Here is a 24,525-nt window from a genome sequence, read left to right as displayed (position 1 = left end):
TGGACTAGTTTCCCACAGAAGAAAAAACACCAGGAACCACAAAACCCTTTCTGTGCCTATTTTTTGAGCAGGTACAGAACTAGCATATGAGGTTGAATTAAACCTTCTGTTTTCTTCTGAAACTTCTCTTTTCTTGGATTTATCCATGGTTGGCCTACCGGAGATTGAAAAGCTCAATAAATTGTGTGCTTGTGGGTATCACGCATTGGCAGTTGTGATGCATATTTTGAGCGATGGAGCCGCAGCAGAGGGCTCCATGAGGCTTCAGAGCCACGGGTTACTGACCCCTGTACTTGTGGTTATTGCAGTCTACATTGTATGTTGTAGATCAGTGCCCCCTTCCAACATGGACCTGTTCTGTGGAGAGAAAAGGGGGCGTGTGTCATGTGCTGCCTGCATCCCATGGATGAGGCTTCGCTAGTTTGCATTTCCCAGTTTCTGGCATGCTGCGGATCAGGGGTCTGAGATCCCTATTGTAGATGACTCCTTTTTTTCTGGGGTTGTTTATTGTTCTTTTGGTCTGTTTAGGATGTTTTGAAGGGCTCTAGCTGGCTTGTGTGCTATGCTGATTCCATGTGGTTGTAGTCTGTTAGTGGTTTCTGAGATATTTTTTGATGCATGGCAGTGTATTTCTTTTTAGGATTCGTGTTGGTTGTGCTCCAAAGATGCTTTTTCAAATGGGCAGCTGAAGAAGCTTCTTGGATGAGAAAGCAAAACAGCTTCAGAGAAAAACAAAGTCCAGGTTGAAAAAACATCTTTGGGACAGCTATGACCTGGATGACTGACAATCTCCATAGGCATTGGTTGTGCTGTATTTGGTTTGAGTGGTCAGGGACTTTTTGATAAAAGTTACATAGATATCCATTTTGTTGGAATATGTTATTACAGATGCCCTTTTTCTGCTGTTCTGGGTTGCTGCAGTGTGTTTAGGCTCATCTGAATAAAGTTCTTATGCAGTTTCTCTTATGGGAGGTTGGGTTGGCAGCCCCCAAGCCTCTCTAGGAGCCCCAGATGGTAGTTCCTCCCAAAGGAGGTACCCCAGCATCCTCCTCCTAATGCTACCACTAATATGAAGTCCTGATTAATCTTCCTCCATGGTATCCACCACACTGAATGTATCCTTTTTAAATTAACCAAATGCTCCAAATAGAATCTTGCATTGTAGGGAAGTTGCTTTCCATTTTTTAATTATAGGATGGGATGGGATGGAATGCTTCATTGGCGAAGTGTGATTGGACACACAAGGAATTAATCTTTGGTGTATATGCTCTCAGTGTACATAAAAAAACAAGATACATTCATCAATGTAACTGTCAGCGTTCCAAATACCATGTAGAATCAAATCAGAATCGAAGGCAAAACTATGCTTAAAGTTCCAATTTAATAAAGCAGGCATGTTGGCACATAGCTGTGGGATCCCAGCTCTGGAAGTTACATCAGAATCCCACCCAGTTAAAAGTTCATGATCTTGTCCCCACACCCACAATCCATCACATGGTCCAATCTCCTCCTTCCACGCTGGCGTCCATGCCCAGCTTCTTCCGTTCAGGTGTACTAGTGTGGAGACAAAGGATGATCTTGGCTTCTAGCAAAGAATGAAAAACAATACATTCCAAAATCCTACTCCTTCTAATCCCCCCTCCCATTGACTATACTTAAAGAAACAGCATAATGAAATAAGAGAAAGTGTGGCAGGACAAAATTCTAAAAGGAATATAAATGCAGGCCTGACAGTAACATTAATGATAGTCATAGGGTACAATTAAGTACCGTATTTTTCGGAGTATAAAACACATCTTTTTCCCTCAAAAAAGAGGCTGAAAATCTGGGTGCGTCTTATACACTGAATACAGCATTTTTTGTCTCCCGAAACCCTGCCCTCTTCACCAAAAAGGCTGCGCATAGCTTTTAGGAAGCTTTCAGAAAGCTCCTGGGAGTTGGGGAGGGCAGAAATGAGCGAAAAACAGGCTGTTTTTGCTTATTCCCCCCCCCCCCCCGCCTTGAGCACTCTATAAGCCTCCTAAAGGCTAGCCATGCCCTTTTTTTGACAAAAATCAGACCCGTTTTCATGAAAAATGGGCCATTTTTTTTGCTCCTTTTTACCCCCACCCCACAGGAGCACTCTACAAGCCCCCTAAAGGCTATTCGTGCCTTTTTTTAAAAAAATGGGCCAGTTTTGGGGAAAACAGGCTGTTTTTGGGAGGTTTGCAGATTGCAAAAACTTTTTTTTTAATTTGCTTCTTCAAAACCTTGGTGCTTCTTATACTCACAATACGGTAATCAGGAGACAATATCAATATAAATGTAAGGATACAAGCAACAAAGTTATAGTCCTGAAGTCATAAGTGGGAGGAGAAGGGTGATAGGAACAATGAGAAGACTAATAGTAATAGTAATGTAGCCTTAGTGAATAGTCAAGTGATGAGAGAATTATTTGTTTAGCAGAGTGATGGTGTTTGGAGAAAATCTGTTCTTGTGTCTAGTTGTCTTGGTCTGCAGTGCTCTATAGCGTCATTTTGAGGATAAGAGTTGAAACAATTTATGTCCAGGATCTGAGGGGGTCTGTAAATATTTTCACAGCCTTCTTTTTGACTCATGCAGTGTACAGGTCCTCAAAGGAAGGCAGGTTGGCAGTAATTGTTTTTTTCTGCAGTTCTGATTATCTTCTGAAGTCTTGTCTGTCTTGTTGGGTTGCAGAGCAAAACCAGGCAGTTATGGAGGTGCAGATGACAGACTCAATGATTCCTCTGTAGAACTCCATCAGCAGCTCCTTGGGCAATTTGAGCTTCCTAAGTTGGTGCAGAAAGAACATTCTTTGTTGTGCTTTTTTGATGATGTTTTTGATGTTAGGTGTCCATTTTAGGTCTTGAGATATGATAGAACCTAGAAATTTGAAGGTCTCTACTGTTGATATTGTGTTGTTTAGTATTGTAAGAGGTGGTAGTATGGGAGGGTTTCTTCTAAAGTCTACCACCATTTCTACAATTTTGAGTGTGTTCAGTTCCAGATTGTTCCGGTTGCACCACGAGGCTAATTGTTCAACCTCCCGTCTGTATGCCGATTCATCGTCTCGAATGAGACCAATCACTGTTGTATCATCTGCAGACTTAAGTAGTTTAACAGATTGATTGTTTGAGATGCAGTCATTGGTATATTGAATGAAGAAGTGGAGAGAGCACACAGTCCTGGCAACACACAAGTGTGTTCAGGTACTGCTAACTGATTTAGTTTAGTTAGAAGAATGTCCTGTATGATGGTATTGAATGCTGAACTAAAGTCTATACAAAGAGGACCCTTGCGTAGGTCTTTGGAGATTCAAAGTGTTGTAGGATGTAGTGCAGAGCCATATTGTTGCAGAAAATGAGACAAGACCAGCTCTTTGTCAAAGGGAAAGGTTTATTTGCGCAAAGGTTCAGGAGCAAAACCTGAACCCCGAATGGCAGTTGTTTACAGTCTTTTATACTCTTAGACAACTTATTGATCATCCCAAAGTACCTGGCCTTCCTCTGTCACGTACATCCCTTTCCTGTGTCATGTAGACCTCTACACAATCTCCCAAAACAGAGACATGACATTCATTACTCATTTACCTCCCCACAGGGGGTATTGGTACAAATATCCTGTTTCATTTGTTTTAGTTAGGTGAAGCAAACAACTAATCTTAAGGGTAATCATTTCTTTTTCCCATTCCACATGGTAAAGAAACTTTTAATACCCAAAGAATCTGTCTAGTTGTCAAATTCTCTTTTAATATTAACAGCATTATCTGTCGATCTTTTTGCTCGGTATGCAAATTGCAGGGGGTCCAACAGCAGATCCGTGATGGTTTTCAAGTGGGACATCACTAGCCTTTCAAAGGTTTTGAATAACTACAAATGTTAGAGCAACTGGTCTATAGTCATTCAGTTTCTTGATGGAGGGCTTCTTAAGCACTGGGATGATGATAGAGTGTTTGAAGCAAGAAGGAACACATCTCTAGTGATTTATTGAAGATTTGGGTGAAGATGGGGGCCAATTGGTCAGCACAGACAAGCAAGAAGGAGTTATCTTGTCTGAGCCTGGTACTTTTCCTGGCTTCTGTCTGTGAAATAGATCTTCCTTTTCTGTGATCACCAATGTGAACCCAATGGGATGGGGTCAGTTGTAGGAGGTTTGGCTGTTGTTGGTGTGTCTGGGATGAGGGTTGTGGAGGTAGGTGGCTGTAGTTTCCTTTCAAACCTGCAGTAAAACATGTTCAGTTCATCTGCCTGTTGTTAATTTCCTTCAGCCTGTGAAGGAGGTTTGCTGTAACCGGTGACATTTTAAAGAGTTTTCCACATTTGCTGGTTCATTTGTTGAGAACTGATTCCTTAGCTTTTCAGAATAGCTTCTTTTTGCTGCTGTGATCTCCTTTGTTTTGGAAGCTCTTTCCTTAGTTACAAAGTTACCTTTGTTGAAATCACTTAGAACAGTGGTGGTGAACCTTTTTCGCCTCAGGTGCCAAAAGCACGCACGTATGCACTATCACACACACACTCAAGTGCCCACCCACATAACTTAATGCCCCTCCTCACCTCAGCGGACCGCACATTTTTGTGCAAGGCTTCCCCACCACTCCCTGCTCTGGCTGTTTCCCCTTGGCTAACACACAGTGAGGGGAGAAGTTGCTCTGCCACAAATGGGCAGAGACCGGGGTGAGGTAGGTGGGGGATGCTCAAGTGTGCTTTCCTTATCATTATCCTGTGTAAGGATTGGGCCATTTTTACTCCGGCTAGTGTGAGCCTAGTTGCTAAATCCTCCCCCCCCCTCCCTCAACCTATCAAAGAGAATCCTGGGCACTACAGTCAATAGACAAACGAAGGGGCTGCCAGCACAGGGGAAAGACAAGCACCAAGGAAAGAAGGGTTTTTTTCCCCTCCTACTGGCTGCTCTGTTCTCCCCTTCCCCCGCCCTATTAAAGAGGATCTTGCCTGGTCGCTGCAATCCAAAGGGAAATGAGGAAGGGAGCTGCCTGCAAGAGGGAAAGATAGCAGCAAGGAAAGAAGAAAAAGGGCTTCTTTCCCTCAAGGTGGCTGCTCTGTTGCCCTTTCTCCACTTCAGCGCCACACCATGGAGCCTGCCCCACCCACCATCGCCCAGGTCCTCGCTTCTCCCAAGCATTTCTTTGCCTACCTGATTGCTCCATCGCATTTCTTGCCATTATGTGCAGGGAAACAAAGTTTGTGGGAGTAAAAAACTTTAATCAATTACAACTTGGGGGGGATCTTGCAAAGTTGGAATTGATTGATTGAAGTTTTTTTTTCTTTATGGGAGTCTAGGGAGGGTGAAAAGCCCCCCCCCCCCCCCGCGCTCCCCCGGGAGGCTTCAGGAGCTTCCCTGAAGCCTCTGGAGTGCAAAAAACTGGCCCTTTGGGCAAACAGGAAGTTCGGGAACGCACTTCCGGTTTGCTCGTAGGGTCAGTTTAAGCCTCCTGAAGGTCCCTGAAGCCTCTGGAGGGCCTCGGGGGGGGGGGGTTCGCCCTCCCCAGGCTCCTATAAAGCCTCTGGAGCCTGGGGAGGGCGAAAAAAGCATGCAAAAAATGGGGGGAGTGCATCTCATGCATGCTCTCCCCCTTATGGCACACGAGCCAAAAAAGGTTCGCCATCGCTGAGCTAGAGTTTGTAATGCCTTGTTTACACAAGCTTGTGGAGAAACATACACAGCAATTAGGAGAAACAAGGAAAATACTCTTGGAGAATAAAAAAGGTTGCAGTTGATAAGTAAAGATTCTAAGTTTTCAACATATAATTTATGTATTATAGTTATATCGCTGCCTCAGAATTACGGGGTTCTATTTGACATTTTCGTCAAAATGAATTAAAAGTGTGACAAGGTTCTATATACCATGACTTAATTTTTTAACAACTTATTTCATAAAATTTCTAAATAAATTTGCCACAAATAGCAAAATTACAAGGTTCTATTTACACTATTGCACAAAAACTCAGAACTACAGAGTTTTATTTGCAGCCGCCAATTGTAGTGCTTGGCTGCTCCCATGTGACGGAGCAAGGATGGAGCCTGCAGCACCTAGCATTGCCTCTGTTTCTGCACACATGAATACCGAAATAATGTCTCTTTTCCACGATATGGAAGCAAGTTCAGACTTATAAGAACCAAGTGGATCCGAGTATGTTCCAAAAACCAAGATGACCAATTGGATATGGAACTTTTAATTGGAAATGAGTGAGTATTCTGTGCTTTAAGTCTATTCCATTCACTAACACTATTATAATGCAGGCCCAGAACCCTGCATTTTGATCCTAGTAATAATTGTGGCTATGAGTCACACTTGAATATACATGTTTCAGGGCACTGCAGTTAGAACTATGTAATCTATAGATATATAAGAATGGCTGTGTGTATATGTGTATGTCCCAGCATATTAGCTTAAGGCATAAGCTTTTAGTAAGGAAGGTCACCCAATCACCCAAACATTGAAAGCATTGAAATGAAGTTTTCTATACCAGGCTACTCTTTCATTCAAGAAGTGGATAATATGCATAGCATGAGCGTGCTATGCTACCAGCAGAATTCTTTTCACCAGTTTCTTTTCTAAGATTGCTGAAAAAAGCCAAGCGATGCCAGCCATTCAAAATCATCCAGATAAAGTTTGCACATTTTAAAAATTACTCCATGGGTTCAAACAGTTTCAGTAGAGTAATGTGCTGTAATGTCATATGCTAAAGTATCACAACTAACGTTCACCCAGATCCATTCAGCAGTAAGGTTCAAGACAACCCTCACTGTGGAAGATTGGGACAAGGTCACCATCCGTGCCTTTGAAAAGAAGACAAGGATTGTTTGTGGGAAACCTGCTTTGCCAACATCGCATGCCATATCTGTTACATTGCCTGTGCCTAAGACAGAGTTACAAATATACACACAAGAAAGTAAAACAAGATGACATAGAAAGTATGCTCAAATGGATGCCTAAAGTTGATAATGATTATTACTGCATCATTTTGAAGAAACCATTATGCAATACTGAGATTAAATAGTAATTTTCAGTATTAAGACATGCATTTACATTCTTACATTTAATGCTAAACCTTCAAATAGTAATTTGCAAGCATTTTATAGTCACAAAAACAAATTCGAGTAAATAAGTTGAATTCAGTGTTTTTTGTTTCAAAAAATTTTATATTAAACTTTGTAATTCTCATTTTTATGGTGAAACTTAGTGTGACAATGTTCTATGTGATATTCGGAGCCTCCAGTATGGCCCAGTTGACTCCAGTTTTTTCTTGCAGGCACTGTTTGTTGGTAGGCTCACATACCAAATTTTTCCCTTCTACATACAGAGGGGTAACCAGTACAATTTTTCAAATGTTTAAGGCTCATTTTCCACAAAATGGTTGCCACCAGTGACGTGCAGTGAGCTTTATGGCTGGTGAGGCAAAGCCCTGGCACGGCTTTCCAAAAGCCCCACTGAAGCCCCGCCACTGTGTCCGTCATACAGGTGGGACGTGTCCCGCTCTATAGCAGACACAGTGCTGGGGCTCCGGCGGGGCTTTCCGAAAGGGCAGCACTCTGAATGCAGCATAAGGCGCGGCCAGGGCAGAGGGGAAAGTGGCGGCAGCGGAGGAAGCGGCAACGGCGCCCGATGAAGTTCCCGCACTGCAAAGTGCCCCGCCGAGGCCGACATTCACGCTGGCGGCATCGGCGTCGTCATGAATGTTGGCTGCGGCTGGGCACTTTGCATCACGGGATCCGCCAAGCGCCTTTGCTGCAGACCCGGGACTTGGCAGCTCCTGCGATGCAAAGTGCCCCGCCGGACAATTATTTGGAATACATTCTAACATCATTTTCCATAGCCATAGCTGTATGAATACTTTGAGAATCATTCTCTGCAAATATTAATTTAAACTACCGTATATACTCGAGTATAGGCCGACCCGAATATAAGCCGAGGCACCTAATTTTACCACAAAAAACTGGAAAAGTTATTGACTCGAGTATAAGCCTAGGGTGGGAAATGCAGCAGCTACCGGTAAATTTCAAAAATAAAAATAGATACCAATAATGTTTTTGAATATTTATTTCAAAGAAAAACAGTAAACTAGCGGTGTATTCAATGAAATACTTCACTCACCTCATGATGCTGATGTCCCGCTGTGATGATGATGTCCCGTGCAGCCGCGGGAGCGATGTCCCGCCTCCTATGACACACGGCACAGTGATTCCTATCATTGGATCACTGTACCAGAGGAGGTGGGACATCGCTATGTGGCTGCTTGCCATAACAAGGAGGAGGTGGGACATCGTTGCAGAGCGGCAGGAGGGGGAGGAAGGGGAATCGTAAGACAGCCCTGCATTACATTAGAACGTGAGGAGGGGGGATGGTGCGGTGCGCGCTGCGCGGCAAACTGACACAGAGGGAGGGGAAACTCACAGGGGCATGGCCCCGCCCCTTTTTCTCCTCCATTTCGGGCAAATTTTTCACTGACTCGAGTATAAGCCGAGGCGGCTTTTTTCAGCCCAAAAAGTGGGCTGAAAAACTAGGCTTATACTCGAGTATATACAGTAAATAGATATTGATATATAAAAAAACTTGTAAAATAAATATTTCAGTACAAATTTAAATGTATATTAAATGTTAGCTAGTTAAAGATATTGCAGGTTAATGGGGAAATAAGAGACCTCTAAGTCTTCTGATGGTTCTGCTGGAGAGTTGAACTTGCTCACACAGGCGCATTTTACAAGCAAGGCTCCTGCTGCTAGATTGCACAGTCGCTCAAGTGCAAGGCATGATTCGCTGCTCCCAGATCAGGAAGCGGGAGAATCAGTGCCTCTTTGCATACGAAATTTTTCGCTTTTTAACCCTTGCTTAACTTTTAAAAGGCGAAAAAATCCTTATGCAAAGGAGGCCCCTAGTTCTCTCGCCTCCTCCTATAGTTAACACTAAGCAGACTCCAAGCCACTGTGACTTGGAGTCTGGTAGCAACTACCTTGGCTTTAATTATTAAAAAAAAAATCTTTAAAATTCTTTCCTTTTCCTGAGGAGACTGGTGAGGCCCTGCCTCTAGGCCCTGCACGTCCCTGGTTGCCACACACATAAAACCCTGCAATTCTGAAATAGCGATATCCTGAGACCAATTGTTGATATATATACATAAGCTGCCTCCCTTTTTTTACCTGAGATTTTGCAATCCTGTCTGCTCTAAGTATCTGAAACCCTGGTATATGCATGCTCAATTTCTTTGTTTGGCCAGGATTCAATAAAGCATAGGACAGATGCGTTGTAAAAATCAGAATTGCATCTATTTAAAAGGAGTATTTTATTTACGTTAACTTAGCAAGTGAACGTAAATTAGTCAGAAAGATTGAAGGGAGTGCGGTTTTTTCATTTCCCCTATTCGTTAGTCTATTTAAAATTCCTGCCCTTTTACCTCTCCGTCTCCGCCATCTGCGTTTGCTTTTGGTGAGCCATAGTTCTGGGGAATGTTCTTCCTCCTTTGTTAGAATCTCCTCCGCATTGACCCTCTTTGTTCCTCTTCTGCTTGTAGAGTTATTTTTTCTTCAGTATGCATGACTGTAAATGTATACAGGTTCTTAGGTCTAGACCAGTGGTTGGCAAACCACGGCTCGCGAGCCACATGCAGCTCTTTAGCCCCTTGAGTGTGGCTCTTCCGCCACCACTGCAGCACCTCACATTCCTTGTCTTCCGGCCGCGGAAAACATAGACGCACGCACGCCCCACGCAATTACAGCCCGCAACAGGACCAAACCCCTCTCCCAACTGGCCCTTCTTCAGAGGGCTTCGGAAGGAAGCTTCTGCAGAAGCCCAGGCGAGTGAGAACAAGTTCCCGCCGTTACGAAGTCTCCGAGACTGTAATTGTACGGGGTGTGCATGCGCACCTATGTTTTTTATGGCGTGGAGCAGCGTCGAGGCTCTGTGCGGCCGGCGATGACTCCGGAGGCTATCCGCTGGGGGCGGAGTCCCCCTCGTGTTCCTCATCTTCCCGTCTTTGCTTCAACATCCATTGAACATTTTATGATCTCCCAGGATAGCTACATTATACTGAAATTTGTTTTAGTCAATACCCCAAAGCCTTTTTGGCAAGTATTGTTAACAAAGCAGCTACACTCCATCTGATACCTATGCAGTGACATTTGTTTTCTGTTTGAAGAACTTGTGCTTGTCTCTATTAAAGTATATTTCTTTCAACTGATTAATTTGCCAGGATCATTTAAAATTTCATTTATGACTACTTTATGTTTAATATCCAAGGAGGCCAAGGATTCCATTGTTCAACCCTAAGCTACATATATAATCATAGGGCTGGAAGAGACTTTGGAAGATTGAAATTATTATTTGCCAGTTTGATAATTTCCTTTATTTCTTCATTCAAGTTGTTCTATGCTATGAACCCTGGTGGCACAATGGTTAGAATGCAACATTGCAAGCAAACTGCCTGGTGCTAAGAGTCTGATCCTGATGGGCTCAAGGTTGACTCAGCCTTCCATCCTTCTGAGCTTGGCAGAATGAGGACCCAGATTGTTCAGGGCAATATCTTGGGCAACATCCTGATTCAGAGAGTGCTGTAAAGCACTGTGGAGCAGTACATAAAGTGCCATTGCTATATAATGAATGTATTGGAGAGTACAGGACCCAGAATCAGTTTGAATGCAACATTTAAGCCAGTTAGATGTCTTTTAGTATACAGTCATACTTCAGCACTTGATTGCTTCAAAACTCATCGAATTTGGTATTCAGGACGTTTTGAAGCAGATATATTGTCCAGGCATTTGTCTTTTTGCCAGTAGCCGATATGCAAGGAAGAACTTGCTGAACTTAGCTGCCTCCTGACTCACTATTTCTTTTGGTCAAAGTAACAGGTCATGTGATTTTTTTCAGAAAAACGGTTTTAGTATTCAGCACATCTTCCAGAATGATTACCACAAGGTACCTCTGTACTTGAGCCACAGTGTGACTCAATTGATGTTGCTATTTTTAGTTCAGTGGGTATTCTTTTTCATTAGCAGATTTTATTATTTTTTCCCTCCTACAACACCTTACAGTCATTACATCAACATTGTTATGTCATCATACCTGTACATGTATATAATATTTCGCTTCTATATTTACACACCTTTCTACACAGTTCTATATATATATATATTTATATATATTGTTTTTGGCTTAATTAATTTTATTCTTGTTTTGCAGCCATTTGTACCAATTGTTCCAAATTTCATAATATTCCGACTCTTCTTTATCTTTTAATTTCAGTGTTAATTTATCCATCTCTGCACAATCCAAAGTTTTTTTTAATCACTAATTCATCCGAGGGGGTATTATTTTGTTTTCAGCATTGGGCAAATTCTATTCTAGCTGTAGTTAGCAGATGTGTTAATATGTACTTAATTTTCTTTGTATATTTTGATTATTCCCAGTAAAAAGATTTTGGGTTTGTATTTTATCTGTTCTCCTGTAATTTCTTACACCCATTTCCAAATTTTTATCCAATATTTTTGTGTTTCCGGCAGGTCCACCATATGTGATAATAAGTCCCTTGTATTTTTTTACACTTCCAGCAGGTCGGCTTCATGTTTGGGTACATTTTAGCCAATCTTGTTGGTGATAAATGCCAACGATAAAACATTTTGTATATATTTTCTTTAAGTGCTGCTGATCATATTACTTTATAATTTGTGTTCCAAATACTTTCCCAATCCACTAGATCTATGTTGTAACCAAAGTTTTTGGCCCACGCTATCATGCAACCTTTAACTTTTTCTTCTTCTAATGTTACTTCTAATAAATATTTGTAAATTTTTGTTATGAATTTATTTTCCAGGCCAATTAAAATTTTATCTATTTATTGTAATTCTGTGTATATTCCATATTCTTTTACATCTTCTTTGTATTTCGATTGTAGTTGGAGATTCGATACCTCTGTACTTGAGCCGCAAAGTGTGACTCAATGGATGTTGCTATTTTTAGTTCAGTGGGTATTATAATGTAGTAAAACCATAGGGTTGGAAGCCACTTTGAAGGTGGTCTAGTTCACCTTCCTGCCTACAGCCAGATCCTCATACTATCACAGACCGATGGCTCTCCAGCCTTGCTTGAAAACCTCCAATAAATGGGGTTCTTATTCCAGGAAAAAGACTAATTCATAGTTCTAAGGAAGTCCCTGCTTATTTTGAGTTTGGATCCTCTTCTGTAAAGCTTCTAATAATTGAATCTAATCTTACTCTTGGCCATTATGGAGAATAAATCTGTACCCTATTTCTCATGGCAAAGCCCTCCAGCCATGGAAGACTATTGCCATGTCTCCCATTAGTCTTTTCTTTAAGCTAAAGAGAGTTCTTGGTGCTCTCTGAATCTGGTTGTGAATGAATGTGGGATTTTGCTGCCTCTTTATATGTGGAAATGAGCTCTGCCAATTTTGGTGGGAGCATGGTTTCTTTGTGGTGGCTTCTTGATTAAAGTGTTGTTTTCTTCCTGATTCTCTAGTGCTGATCCCTGCTTATCTCGGTGTTGGTTGCTGGGTGTGTTATATTTTAGCTTTTCTTGTTTCTTTCCTAGGGTTTTTAATTACCTCTTTTGAATGCTGTGTATATGTTGATAATTTCTAATTATTTATTCAGTCAATCAATTTGTATGGATGCCCACCTCAGCAAATGATTCTGGGTTGCAAGAAATTTTAAAGTAAATTAGAACAATTTCTCAACAGAAATACAAACATTAGAATACAGAGAAGCCAAGCAAGATATTACTGATTGCCAGCATGAAGAAAATGAGACCTTCAACATTCAGGCCCAGGCCTGAGCACAGAACCAGATCTTATTTCCTTGCAAAAAGCCAACAGGGCCAGGACCATCTAAATCCCTGGAGGGTGAATGTGGCAGTAAAAAGCAGTCCTCCTTGGCCCTGCCAGCTGGCATTCCCTGACCAATGGGACCCACAACATGCCCATCCTACTGGCCTGGATCAGACAGGTAGAATTAACTGGAAAAGACTACCCATCAGGTAACCCAGACCTGGGGCATGAAGGGTTTTAAGGATGGCAACCGGCACCTGGAATTGCACCCAGGAACACATTGGCTGCCAGTGCATCTTGTAGAGGGTCAAGTAGCGGTTGCCCTTTCCTAATCTTGTGGCTGCATTCTGCACCAGTTGGAGCTTCCAAATACTCTCCAAGGGGAAACCTCTATATAGCACATTGCAGTAGTCCAGACTAACCTTAGCTCTACCTGGTCTGTGGAGGCTGGTTTGTCTGAATGTCAGGCTTCCAGAAGTCTCCAGCATATTTGAATTCTACTTGGCCTAAAATGCTAATAGTTTCCCAGCTAAAACTACGATTGAGTCAGCTTCTGTGTTGTTGTTCTCTTCTGTTGGATATATATTTCCATATCATTCTTCATGAAATTTCACCTCCAAGCCCCTCACCATCTTTCTATTCTTTGCATTCTTTCCATCTCTTATATAATGGTTGGCATTCTTTCCATCTCTTATATAATGGTGACTAGAACTGAACCCAGCATTCAGAGTGCAGTTGGTCATTGAAGCGTAGAATTACTTCCCATGACTTCAGCACTGTACTTTGGCTCATGGCAGCTGACTGCATTGCCTCTTTTTGTGTTTTGAATTCGTGGTTTCCAGTGGCATTCAGATGACTACTACTATTGTGCTAAATACTACCAATCTGCTTTTTCCTACTTAAATTGTATTTTATTAGACGGAGGCTATGGTTAAATTCATGATACATATTACTGAAGTCTATAGTATGCTATATCCTTTTTTTAGCGTACTAATCTAATCAGTTATTACAGAAAGTAAAATTTATCTGACACAACCTGTTTTTAACAAATGCTGGCTAGCATCTTGTAACCATCTTAGGTCTTTTCTATGTGCGTGCACATTGCCTGATTATATTTTCTAGGCTTTTCCCAGGCACTGATGTCAAGCTGACAAATCTATAATTACCCAGGTCTATGAGCCTCAGGTAAAGAAAAGATTTCTCAAGGCAAGAGTTGAGTTTTTAAGTAAGTTCTATGCTTGTTGAGATATACTTGTATGATACAATGGAAATAAGCCGACATTGTCATCAGTCTAGCAAAACATGTTTTTTGAAACCATAGATTTTATACTAGTTGGGCACCTCATGGACCCTCCATGATTTTGGAATAAATCAATATTTGTGGCAGCTAGGGTGGATAAAAATAGATGATTTTTATTTTTTCTTTAAAAAATCACATTTTTAAAATTTAAATCGGACTTTTAAAAATCAAGTTTATTTTAATCAAATGCTTTTGGAGTAAAATCTATCTACAGATAGTTTTCTAGTTAAGCTACATCAATAATATAGTTTATTCAGCATGAAATGGAGCTTAGTTATGTAGCATGAAGCTGTATATTCTGCAATATTGGGACTATTGGTGAATCAACAGCAGGTCAGAGGAGGAGCCGTTGCGGGACAGAGATGACAGTTGCTCTTTAAAAATTATGATTTAAATTGAGTTGATTTAAATCCACCCTTTTTACTAGTGATTTAATTACGATTTAAATCAACTTGTTTTAACTCGAATCCACACGGGTGGCAGCAAGTCAGAGCAACGTATGATGATCTACTTGTGAAGAAAAGAAAGGAAACAAGCTGTGTCATTTTGATACAGTGCAGATGGCTAAGCATTTGCACCCTTTTTTGGAAGAGAACCTCTTAATTTAACTTTTGGAAACTTTTTTTTAGCAGATTTTGTTATTATTTTTTCCCTCCTACGACACCTTACAGTCATTACATCAACATTGTTATGTCATCATACCTGTACATGTATATAATATTTCGCTTCTATATTTACACACCTTTATACACAGTTTTATATATATATATATATATATATATATATATATATATATATATATATATATATATATATATATATATATATATATATATATAGTTTTTTGGCTTAATTAATTTTATTCTTGATTTGCAGCCATTTGTACCAATTGTTCCAAATTTCATAATATTCCAACTCTTCTTTATCTTTTAATTTCAATGTTAATTTGTCCATCTCTGCACAATCCAAAGTTTTTTTTAATCACTAATTCATCCAAGGGGGTATTATTTTGTTTTCAGCATTGGGCAAATGCTATTCTAGCTGCAGATGTGTTAATATGTACTTAATTTTCTTTGTATATTTATCTTTGATTATTCCCAGTAGAAAGATTTTGGATTTGTATTTTATCTGTTCTCCTGTAATTTCTTGAACCCATTTCCAAATTTTTGTCCAATATTTTTGTGTTTCCGGGCAGGTCCACCATATGTGATAATAAGTCCCTTGTACTTTTTTACACTTCCAGCAGGTCGGCTTCATGTTTGGGTATATTTTAGCCAATCTTGTTGGTGATAAATGCCAACGATAAAACATTTTGTATATATTTTCTTTAAGTGCTGCTGATCGTATTAGTTTATAATTTGTGTTCCAAATTCTTTCCCAATCCACTAGATCTATGTTGTAACCAAAGTTTTTGGCCCACGCTATCATGCAACCTTTAACTTTTTCTTCTTCTAATGTTACTTCTAATAAATATTTGTAAATTTTTGTTATGAATTTATTTTCCAGGCCAATTAAAATTTTATCTATTTGTTGTAATTTTGTGTATATTCCATATTCTTTTACAACTTCTTCGTATCTTGATTGTAGTTGGAGATATGGCCACCAATCTATATTTATATATTTCGCTCCTTTAATTCTGGATTTGTTTTCAAATTCCCTTGGCTGTCTAAAATTTCACTATATCTAAACATTTTCGATAGATCTAGTGTATTGGGATGTGTCATGGCTTCCATAGTGGAAAGCCATGTCGGTATTTTCATGTAATGTTTTTCTCTAATTTTATTCCAGACCTGTATCAGTGCATCTCTAATATAGTGTCTGTGAAAGTATTTTTGTTTCTTTTTACCCTCTTCCCATAGGAAAAAAATGCTGTCCCATTTGCAAACCGTGGCCCTCTAATGTTAGTATTCTTTTATTTTTTAAATTTATCCAATCCCTGATCCATGTTAGTGCTGCTGCTTTGTAATAAAGCTCCCAGTCTGGGAGTCCCATACCACCTCTGCTTCTGTCATCCTGTAGAGCTTTCAACTTTATCCTGGCTTTCTTCCCTTGCCATATAAATTTTAATATAATCTTATTCAATTCAGTAAAAAAAAAAATTCCTAATTTTATGGGGATTGTTTGAAATAGGTATAATAGTCTGGGTAGTACATTCATTTTTGTCACTGCTATTTTCCCTAATAATGTTAGTTGTAGTTTCCCCCATAGTTCTAGATCTTTTTTTATTTGTTGCACTAATTTTGTATAATTATTTTCTTTTATAGTTGAGCACTTTGCAGTTAGCCATATTCCAAGATATTTAACTTTCTTTGTCACTTGCAGTCCTATTATTCTTTCTAATTCTTTATTTTGTTCTTCCTTCAATTTTTAGTTATCATTTTAGTCTTTTCTCTATTAATCTTTAACCCTGCTACATCTCTATATTTTCCTAGTTCTCACATTAAGCCATCTTTACCACACTTGAGTCGTAATGTCTGTGCTGATCCTTGCAACAAGCTTTCACATTTTGTTCTGGTCTCAAGCTTGTCAGTTCCTTTCTCAAGGAATTAAAGATTTTTTTTTATTAGCATCAGGCATGCAATTATGATAGGCAAAAGGTTATTTATCTTCTTCAGTTCCCTTATTTTCTCCTTTGCTCCCCATGTTTCCCAGGTCCCATCAAATGACGTATTTTTAGGAAAGAGACCTGGAGCATTCCCATTCTGTTAGAGAGTGTGGGACAGGCTGAAACCGATAACCCTTGACCTACATCATGTAGGGCTTTGTAAGTGATAATCAGCATCTTTGGACTGATGATGGTACCCAGAAAGTCAGTACAGCACAAAAAGTAGAAGTGTTACATGGGCACACCAAGCTACTCACACTACTCAGGCTACTCACACTGCTACATTTGGACCATCTGTAACTACTACATCCATGCTGGGGAAGCTCATCTTGGCTTCTGAGGTGCTCTCAATCTCCTCCTTTTTAGAAAATCTTACGTTAAAGACTTAGCTGTTCTCGGGAGCATTGGGGTGCAGACAGTTTGTTGGCTGTCAGTTAATTGCTCCTGGTTAAATGGAATTGTTTAATGAATTTGTTATTGATTTCATGGAAATAGGCAAGTTACACAACTGTCTAATAAATAACACCCATGCTCAAACAGTGATTTGCAGGAGCATCTGTGGAGCGTGTTTTTGTCTCCCTTTTGTGAAGGAGGTTGGTTAGAACTTGACCGGAGCCTACTTTTGGCTAGCATTGCTTTCCTGGCCAGTCCAGCCTGGGTGCCAGCCTTTATTTTTATTGTTTTAGTTGTCTGAGAGGTTGGTGCTTCTCAGGTTCCACAACCCACAGTTTCTGGGTCTCCCTTTCCTGCTCCAGATCATGGGTATACCACCCTGGCCACCAGCGTGACTCTCTTAAAAGCTTCTGAAGTTGAAGAAATCCTGGATGGAAATGATGAGAAGTACAAAGCCGTCTCCATCAGCACTGAACCTCCCACCTACCTTAGGTAACCAGCTGATTTATTTCCCTCTTGCTACATGCAAAGGAGGGCCATTTGCATCTTCTGGGGCTGGTGGTGCAACTGTCTTCCTCGTGAAACTTGCTTTGCTGGATATATATCACAAAATCCACATAAAACTTATGGCAGATGTAAGTGTTGCATGTGAACTCTCACTTGGGAAAGAATATTTTAAACAATGTGCACTTTTTCGTCTTCATGAGCGTTTTTTTCTTCAAGGGAACAGAAGGCCAAAAGAAACAGCCAGTGGGTTCCAACTCTTCCCAATAGCTCCCATCATCTGGATGCTGTGCCCTGCTCAACCACCATTAACAGAAACCGCCTGGGCAGAGACAAGAAGAGAACGTTCCCACTCTGGTGAGCATAACAATTTGGGGCAAATTGGTTGGGAGTGAAGTACTGGACTGCAGAAGCATGAATGCTCATGTCAGTGTCCCACAAATGGGTATTTACATGAAAAAGAAGTGTAGTTATGTAGAAAAAAAATGAGATGTTGGTATACAAACAATGCCAAATACTTTCATTTTGGAGAGAGACTAGATTTGTTGATGTGCAAAGTTTTTGCATCAACTAGAGACTAAGCTTTTGCAAATGCAAAAATCTTTAGCTTTTAAACTCATAATAACATATAAAAGTTAGATTTCATATATGATTACATGTGTCAGGCATGCCTCTGTTCAATAACCAGAAAAAAAACCTCAACTCCATGTTTACAGAGAAGAGGTACTTTTTATTGAGTTTGAAATTATAGCAACAAAAGAAAAGCAAGATCTGAAGCAAAAGGTGCAAAAGTTACATATTGAAAGTATCCCCAAATCCCCCCCACCCCAGGACCCAGGCTGAAACTACAATATATTTAAATGGGATGAAGCAAAATGTTATGCCCATGTGTATCTACAGTAACTTTAGAACTAACAAGAAGAATGTTATTTGGAAGGAGGAGCCAACGTCTCGATGATACGGACGTGCAGTCTTGATGCTTCGAGACCTCTGTCGATACTTTTGCCGCTGAATGGTCCAATCGGACCTAAACCGTCCCGTAGAGATGGTGAACAGGAAGAATATGTCTTGCTGATCTCAGGGACACCACAAAGTCCCTGATCGATCCAAGAGAAGTTCTTCAAGCCGGCAACAAAAAGTCCAGTCCCAGGCTGATGAAGTTGGGACGGCTCCAGAACGGAAGGGAAGCGGAAAGAGAAAGTGTGTCCATCTGGTGAGGAAACTTTATTGTTTTGGAAAAGACTGTCCCCAATTTTTTTTAAAAAAGTTAAATTAAATCCGAAAGCAGAAGAAAATAAGCGGCAAAATTAACCTATATTGGATTGCTTTGGATAGTGTGTTTCTTTTTCTTTGTAATTTTACTTTGTGGATTGAAGTGCTCGCAACTTTTTTTTTCCTTTTTAAAGAGAACGGATCAGTTTTTCTTCTATTTTTTATTTTTATTTTTTAATCTATGGATTAAAGTCTTCTTCTTTATTTCAACAAGGACTTTTATTACTTGCTATTAATTCCATTAATTCCATTTAAGAACTCTGTTTCTTTTGAAATAACGTTAGAGAGTGGGAAGCAATACTGCCACTTGGAGGCTTGAGGCTTGAGTTTTTGAAACAGTGCACTTTCCCTTTTCCTTTTGATCTCACTGACCTTGTATCTTGAGGCTTGGCAACTTGTTTATATAAAGTGATAAGAAGCAAGGGCACAAATTGTTTTTACAGGTGCACTTTGAGAGTCTTACTGGCAGTGGGAGAGAAAAAGAAACAGAACCTTCTTTTTTGAAGATCATAAATGAACTTGTGTTTAAGCTAATTTAATATAAGAAGCCTTGAAAGCCAGAGTGGCAGTATCTACCAGCTTGCCAAAATGGCACAATATTCAAAAGAAACAATAAATTTGCAATACATCTTGGCCAGAATTCAAAATTTATTACAAATAACAGAGCGAATTAAGAAGAAGATGGAAAAAATAGAGTTTATAACAGCAAAAAATGACGGGGTCAGAGTCCCAAAAATTGAAGGGGAAAATGATTATAAAGACAAGACAACTGATTACTTTACCAGTGGAATGAATGTGGTTGAAAGTGGGAAAAGGGGAGTATGGAACATGGAATTAGATCGACAAGAACTCTACCCCAGATTTCAAGGCATGGAAGAAGAAAAAAAGAGGAAAAACAATGGATTTAAGGAAAGAAAATTTCTCAGAAGGACGATTGACAATCAAAGCTAAGCTGATTAAAATGGCAGATGGAGGGCATCAAGATTATTTAAGTCATGCTACAAGCAACAAGCTGCGGAGAGAAGTCCACAAAAATTTTATTAAGGCAATGCATAGATCAATTCCACAAATGACAAAAGAAATAAGACTGTATTATTACTGGAAGGATACAGGCTGATATATGAAAGTTGTTAATAAAAAATAGTTAATTTTAGTAATTAGTGATTAGTAATTTAGTAATCTCTAGAGTGCTATGTTAAATAAATAATTGATATGGATAATAAGGTACATGCATGTGTCGGTTTGATGAGAGGAAATTTGATATAAGTAGCGAATGAATTTCTGTTAATAAATAATAATTATAACAATAACAGTGAAATGACAAGGGATATAGTGAACAATATATATATATATTCATTGGCTTAATAAAAGGAATTGGGATATAAATTGTAAACAGTGATTTGGAAAGGAGGATTAGAAACCTTGTTATCAAACATAATTAATTTTTACTTAGAACATGCGATAAAGGGGTAATGTTATTAGATGATATTAGAAATAATTAATGAAATGCTACTATGTGGTTGTGTTTTTAATTTTGGACTTTTCATGCAAAAGGATGTTAAAACAACCACAGTCAAATGAGAAGCGTGGCATGTTGATAATAAGATATATAAAGATTTTTTATTTAAAATACATAATGTCATAATGTGATTTGAATTATAAGTAATGACTGTGGAAGAGATGCATGAAAGTTATTTGTAACCAATCAACACACTTCTACAATATGATTAGTGATTAGTAATTTAGTAATCTCTAGAGTGCTATGTTAAATAAATAATTGATAAGTATAATAAGGTACATACATGTGTTGGTTTGATGAGAGGAAATTTGATATAATTAGCGAATGAATTTCTGTTAATAAATAATAACTATAACAACTATAACTACAATATGTAATGAAAGATGATTTTTTTTCTGTGTTGTGTTTGTTTAACCAAAAATTAAAAAATTCTTTAAAAAAAAAGAAGAAGAATATTACTCCTTCTAATTAAGAGAATAACCTACTACTAAAGAGCATTTCCATCTATAAATGTTGATTTAAAAATCCATCAATACTTGTCAGTAAGGCACAAAATGTTATCAGTTTATAATAATAACTTATGGTAGTTGATATTCCATCTTCTTTTCTTAGCCAGTGGTTCTAAAGTCTAATAAAAAATGAGAGAGTGGACATTTATGGCTAGCTCCTTATGGCATCATAATAGGAGGGCTCTAATATATCTGATGAAAAATACTCTTAATTGTATGTGATTAATTGCACTAATGGTGTTTTACCAAACATACAGTAGTTGTAATCTTAAATAAACTAAGAAAATTAACAGAAAGAATATGCCAGAGAAGTAACTGCTCTCCCTTTGAAAGGATGAGCATGCCTTGCAGTTCCCTCTCCTGCAAGGGTAGAATCTTCCCTGGAGCTCACCTAATTCCTGCTCCTTGAATCTGCCGTCCCTTGCCCCTGGTTTCTCCTGTGTCTAATACAATGACGGTGCTACCATTTTTCCCCAGCTTTGATGACCATGACCCAGCAGTGATCCACGAAAATGCCTCACAACCAGAGGTGCTGGTCCCAATCCGGCTGGACATGGAAATCGATGGGCAGAAACTGAGAGACGCTTTTACGTGGAATATGAATGGTTTGTAAAGAAAGATATGCAAATGATCTAACCATCCTGATTCCAGGCATTGCAAATATTTATGAACAAATATGGCTTTTCCCTAAAAATATATCTTGCTTACTCTTAACTTCAGATTGGAAGGTGTACACACTTGAGTTTTTTTAACTGTGAACAGAAAATGCAGCAGTTTTATAAAGGGTTTTGACCTTTTCAGGTAAATTGGTAGACCAGAAAATATTTTCTTATTAACTATGCACCAATCAGCATGCTCAGAAAAAGCTTTGGAGTTAAACCATTAGCATAAATTGGCCACATCCAAAGCAGCACAAAGAGATTTAGGGTCCTCAATAAGGCAACTGCAGCAGGTGCTTGAACTCACAATACTTAGATGGTACTTTTTTACACTCCTGTTTACAGTCTTGATTTTGTTAGTCAGAAACAAAAGCTTCATAGAACTGTGTTTTGAAAGTCCCCTTTTTCCTGTGAATATATTGTGTATACTGTATTTTAAGTCATTCCGTTAACCGATTAAAGAGAACCGATTGCAACAGTTTTTCTTGTAGCCTGAAAAAAGTGCTTTAGTCGGAACCTTTTTAAAAAACTTGTTAAAGCATTTTTAGTACCTATTTGCCCGAACTGGTAGTAAAAAAAATCCTTTAAAAAGTAAAATAAATGGTTCTGACAATCAGCTATGACAACCAGCTGTGCTGATCATCACAGCCTTTAAAAAACCTTTCTAAAGCTTTTTTTTAAACAACAAAATGCTTTTAAAAAGTAAAAAAAAAGTTCTGAGGATTGCATGGCATAGCTGATTGTCATAGCTGATCGTCAGAATCTTTTTAAAAAGCTTTTTAAAATAATTTTTACTACCTATTCGCCACAGAAGTAAAAAAATACTAAAAAGTTTTTTAAAAAGTTCCGACAACCAACTGTGCTGTCCGATTGTCGGAATCTTTTTTAAAAAAAAAACTTTTTAAAGCATTTTTAGCTACCTATTCGCCTAAACCAGAAGAAAAAAAAAGTTTTAAAAAAGTTTTTTAAAAGTTCCGATAATCAGCTGTGCAACAATCAGCTATGCCACACGATTTATATTTGCTAGAAAGCAGGAAATCCTGTGAATGTAAATCGTGCGGCAGAGCTGTCCCCCCCCCCTCCCGCTGTTCTACTTTGCAGACTCGGAAAAGGCTTCTTAGTGCTTGTGTGTATCTCACAAAGCGAACTGTTAGCAGACATCAGAGCGTTTCACTCCTGCTTTAGAGTATTTATAGCAAATGTTGCTGTGGCATTTTCCTAATAACACAAGTTTTTTGTTTCCATCAGAAAAACTGATGACTCCAGAAATGTTTTCAGAGATTCTCTGTGATGACTTGGATTTGAATCCCCTCACTTTTGTTCCTGCGATTGCATCTGCAATCCGACAGCAAATTGAGTCGTACCCTACCGATAGCATCCTGGAGGACCAGTCAGATCAGCGAGTCATCATTAAGGCAAGGAGAGGGGAGGCAGCGGGGAAAGTCCCGCAAAGCTTTCTGGCTTGTGAAGAAAAGGTCAAGTGATGGAGAGCATAGAAAAAAGCAAAACAAAGGCTGGAGACCGGAGAAAAGGACATGCAGCAAGTTTTTCCCCACACCATTTATTACATCTCTGTGATTTTCTGTCTTTGAAAGCCATTCTTGCCACCAACACATTTGTACACCAATGATTTAACTTCTCGCCTCCCTCTTTTTGAGAGAGTACATTACCTCTGACAAAAGCCACGGTCTCTGCCTTTCCCTTTCTCTCATCTGCTTAGTCATTTGTTTATTGGTTTTGTATTCTACTCATTTGTTTTTATCTGTATGATGAAATCATTCAGCATACTTCTTTCTGCATACACATTCATTCATTGCTCATTAGTTTTGTTTCTGTTGTTCGGTTTTGCTTTACTACATGCTTCTTATGGAGCCTATTCCCTATTTTTATGCTTCCATATATGACTTCAGAAGCCCCTCTGATGAAGAACAGCTTTGTTCCCATCTGTCCTCAGTCTTTCCTTGTACAGTCTATATGCTGTTCTACAGCAGTTCTGCTAACAATGTCAGGTCTACTATCTTTTTCCATCTGTCCCATCTTACTGTGGAGGTGTAGAGGAACATATTTTGATTCTCCAGAGAGCTCAATTTTAACATAATGTGTTCAAAATATGATACAAATAAGTCCTTGACCTACAACCACAATTTGGACTAGAATTTCCACTGCTAGGCAAGACAATGGTCACGCGCGTCCCACTGATTTTGGATTAAGCAAATCACATGTCATTAAAAAAATCCTTCTTCCCCCACTTTGCTTCTCAGAAGCCAATTGGGAAGGTTGCAAATGGTCAACATGTGACCCAGGACACTGCAACCATCATAAATAGATGCTGGCTTCCAAATGCCTGAATTTTGATAATATGCTTTTAGGAACGATGCAATGGTCATAGGTGCAAGGACTGTTCATAAGTCACTTTTTTCAGTGCCACTGTAACTTCAATGATTGTAATTTGAGGACTTCCTGTAACTTGAGCATTAACATTTGCACCTCAGTTGGAAACTCCACATTGATTTGTTCAATCTGTTTTGTTTTCTTGGTTGTTCATTGTATTCTCAGGAATTTTCTGCAGTTCCAAAGTTCCAAACCGTCAATATTGTTTCTGTCCCTCTTCTTCAAAGTCCAGTTTCCATGTTCATAGAGTGTTGTAATGGGAAGTGCCAGGATTGTGAATGTGGTTATGTGACATCCTGCTTTGCTTAACAGGGCAAATTCTAATGCCAATGTGGTCGTAAGTTGAGGGCTATTAGCACAGACACATCCCAGCATCTGAATCCAGGGCTTTCATTCCTACTCTACCAAGTGCCACAGTGCAGTGCTTTTTTTAATAATACATTTTTATGAGTGTATCAAAGTATAAAATACAAAGATAAATTTTCTCCACCATTTAGTACAAAAATACACATATAAAAAAAACCTTCTCTTTTTGTGGCCTTCCTTGATTTTAAGCAGGCCTTTGATTCAATATCCAGGATC

At 39.2% G+C, this 24,525-nt stretch overlaps 1 protein-coding gene across 2 annotated transcripts in view; it reads left to right on the top strand.

Moving 5' to 3' along the window:
* The window catches only part of SMARCB1 (SWI/SNF related, matrix associated, actin dependent regulator of chromatin, subfamily b, member 1), a 33,640-nt gene that overhangs the window by 2,274 nt on the left and 6,841 nt on the right, over positions 1 to 24,525 (top strand). For both annotated transcript variants that reach the window (XM_032228963.1, XM_032228964.1), the window contains exons 4-7: positions 17,452 to 17,581; positions 17,813 to 17,950; positions 21,371 to 21,498; positions 22,801 to 22,967. In XM_032228963.1, coding sequence (XP_032084854.1) covers positions 17,452 to 17,581; positions 17,813 to 17,950; positions 21,371 to 21,498; positions 22,801 to 22,967 — 563 coding nt within the window. The remainder of the gene's footprint in view (positions 1 to 17,451; positions 17,582 to 17,812; positions 17,951 to 21,370; positions 21,499 to 22,800; positions 22,968 to 24,525) is intronic.

The sequence above is a fragment of the Thamnophis elegans genome, chromosome 13 (assembly GCF_009769535.1).
Source record: "Thamnophis elegans isolate rThaEle1 chromosome 13, rThaEle1.pri, whole genome shotgun sequence".
Lineage (NCBI taxonomy): Eukaryota > Metazoa > Chordata > Lepidosauria > Squamata > Colubridae > Thamnophis > Thamnophis elegans.
Note: the sequence above shows the minus strand (reverse complement) of the source record. Positions and strands in the feature narration are given on the sequence as shown.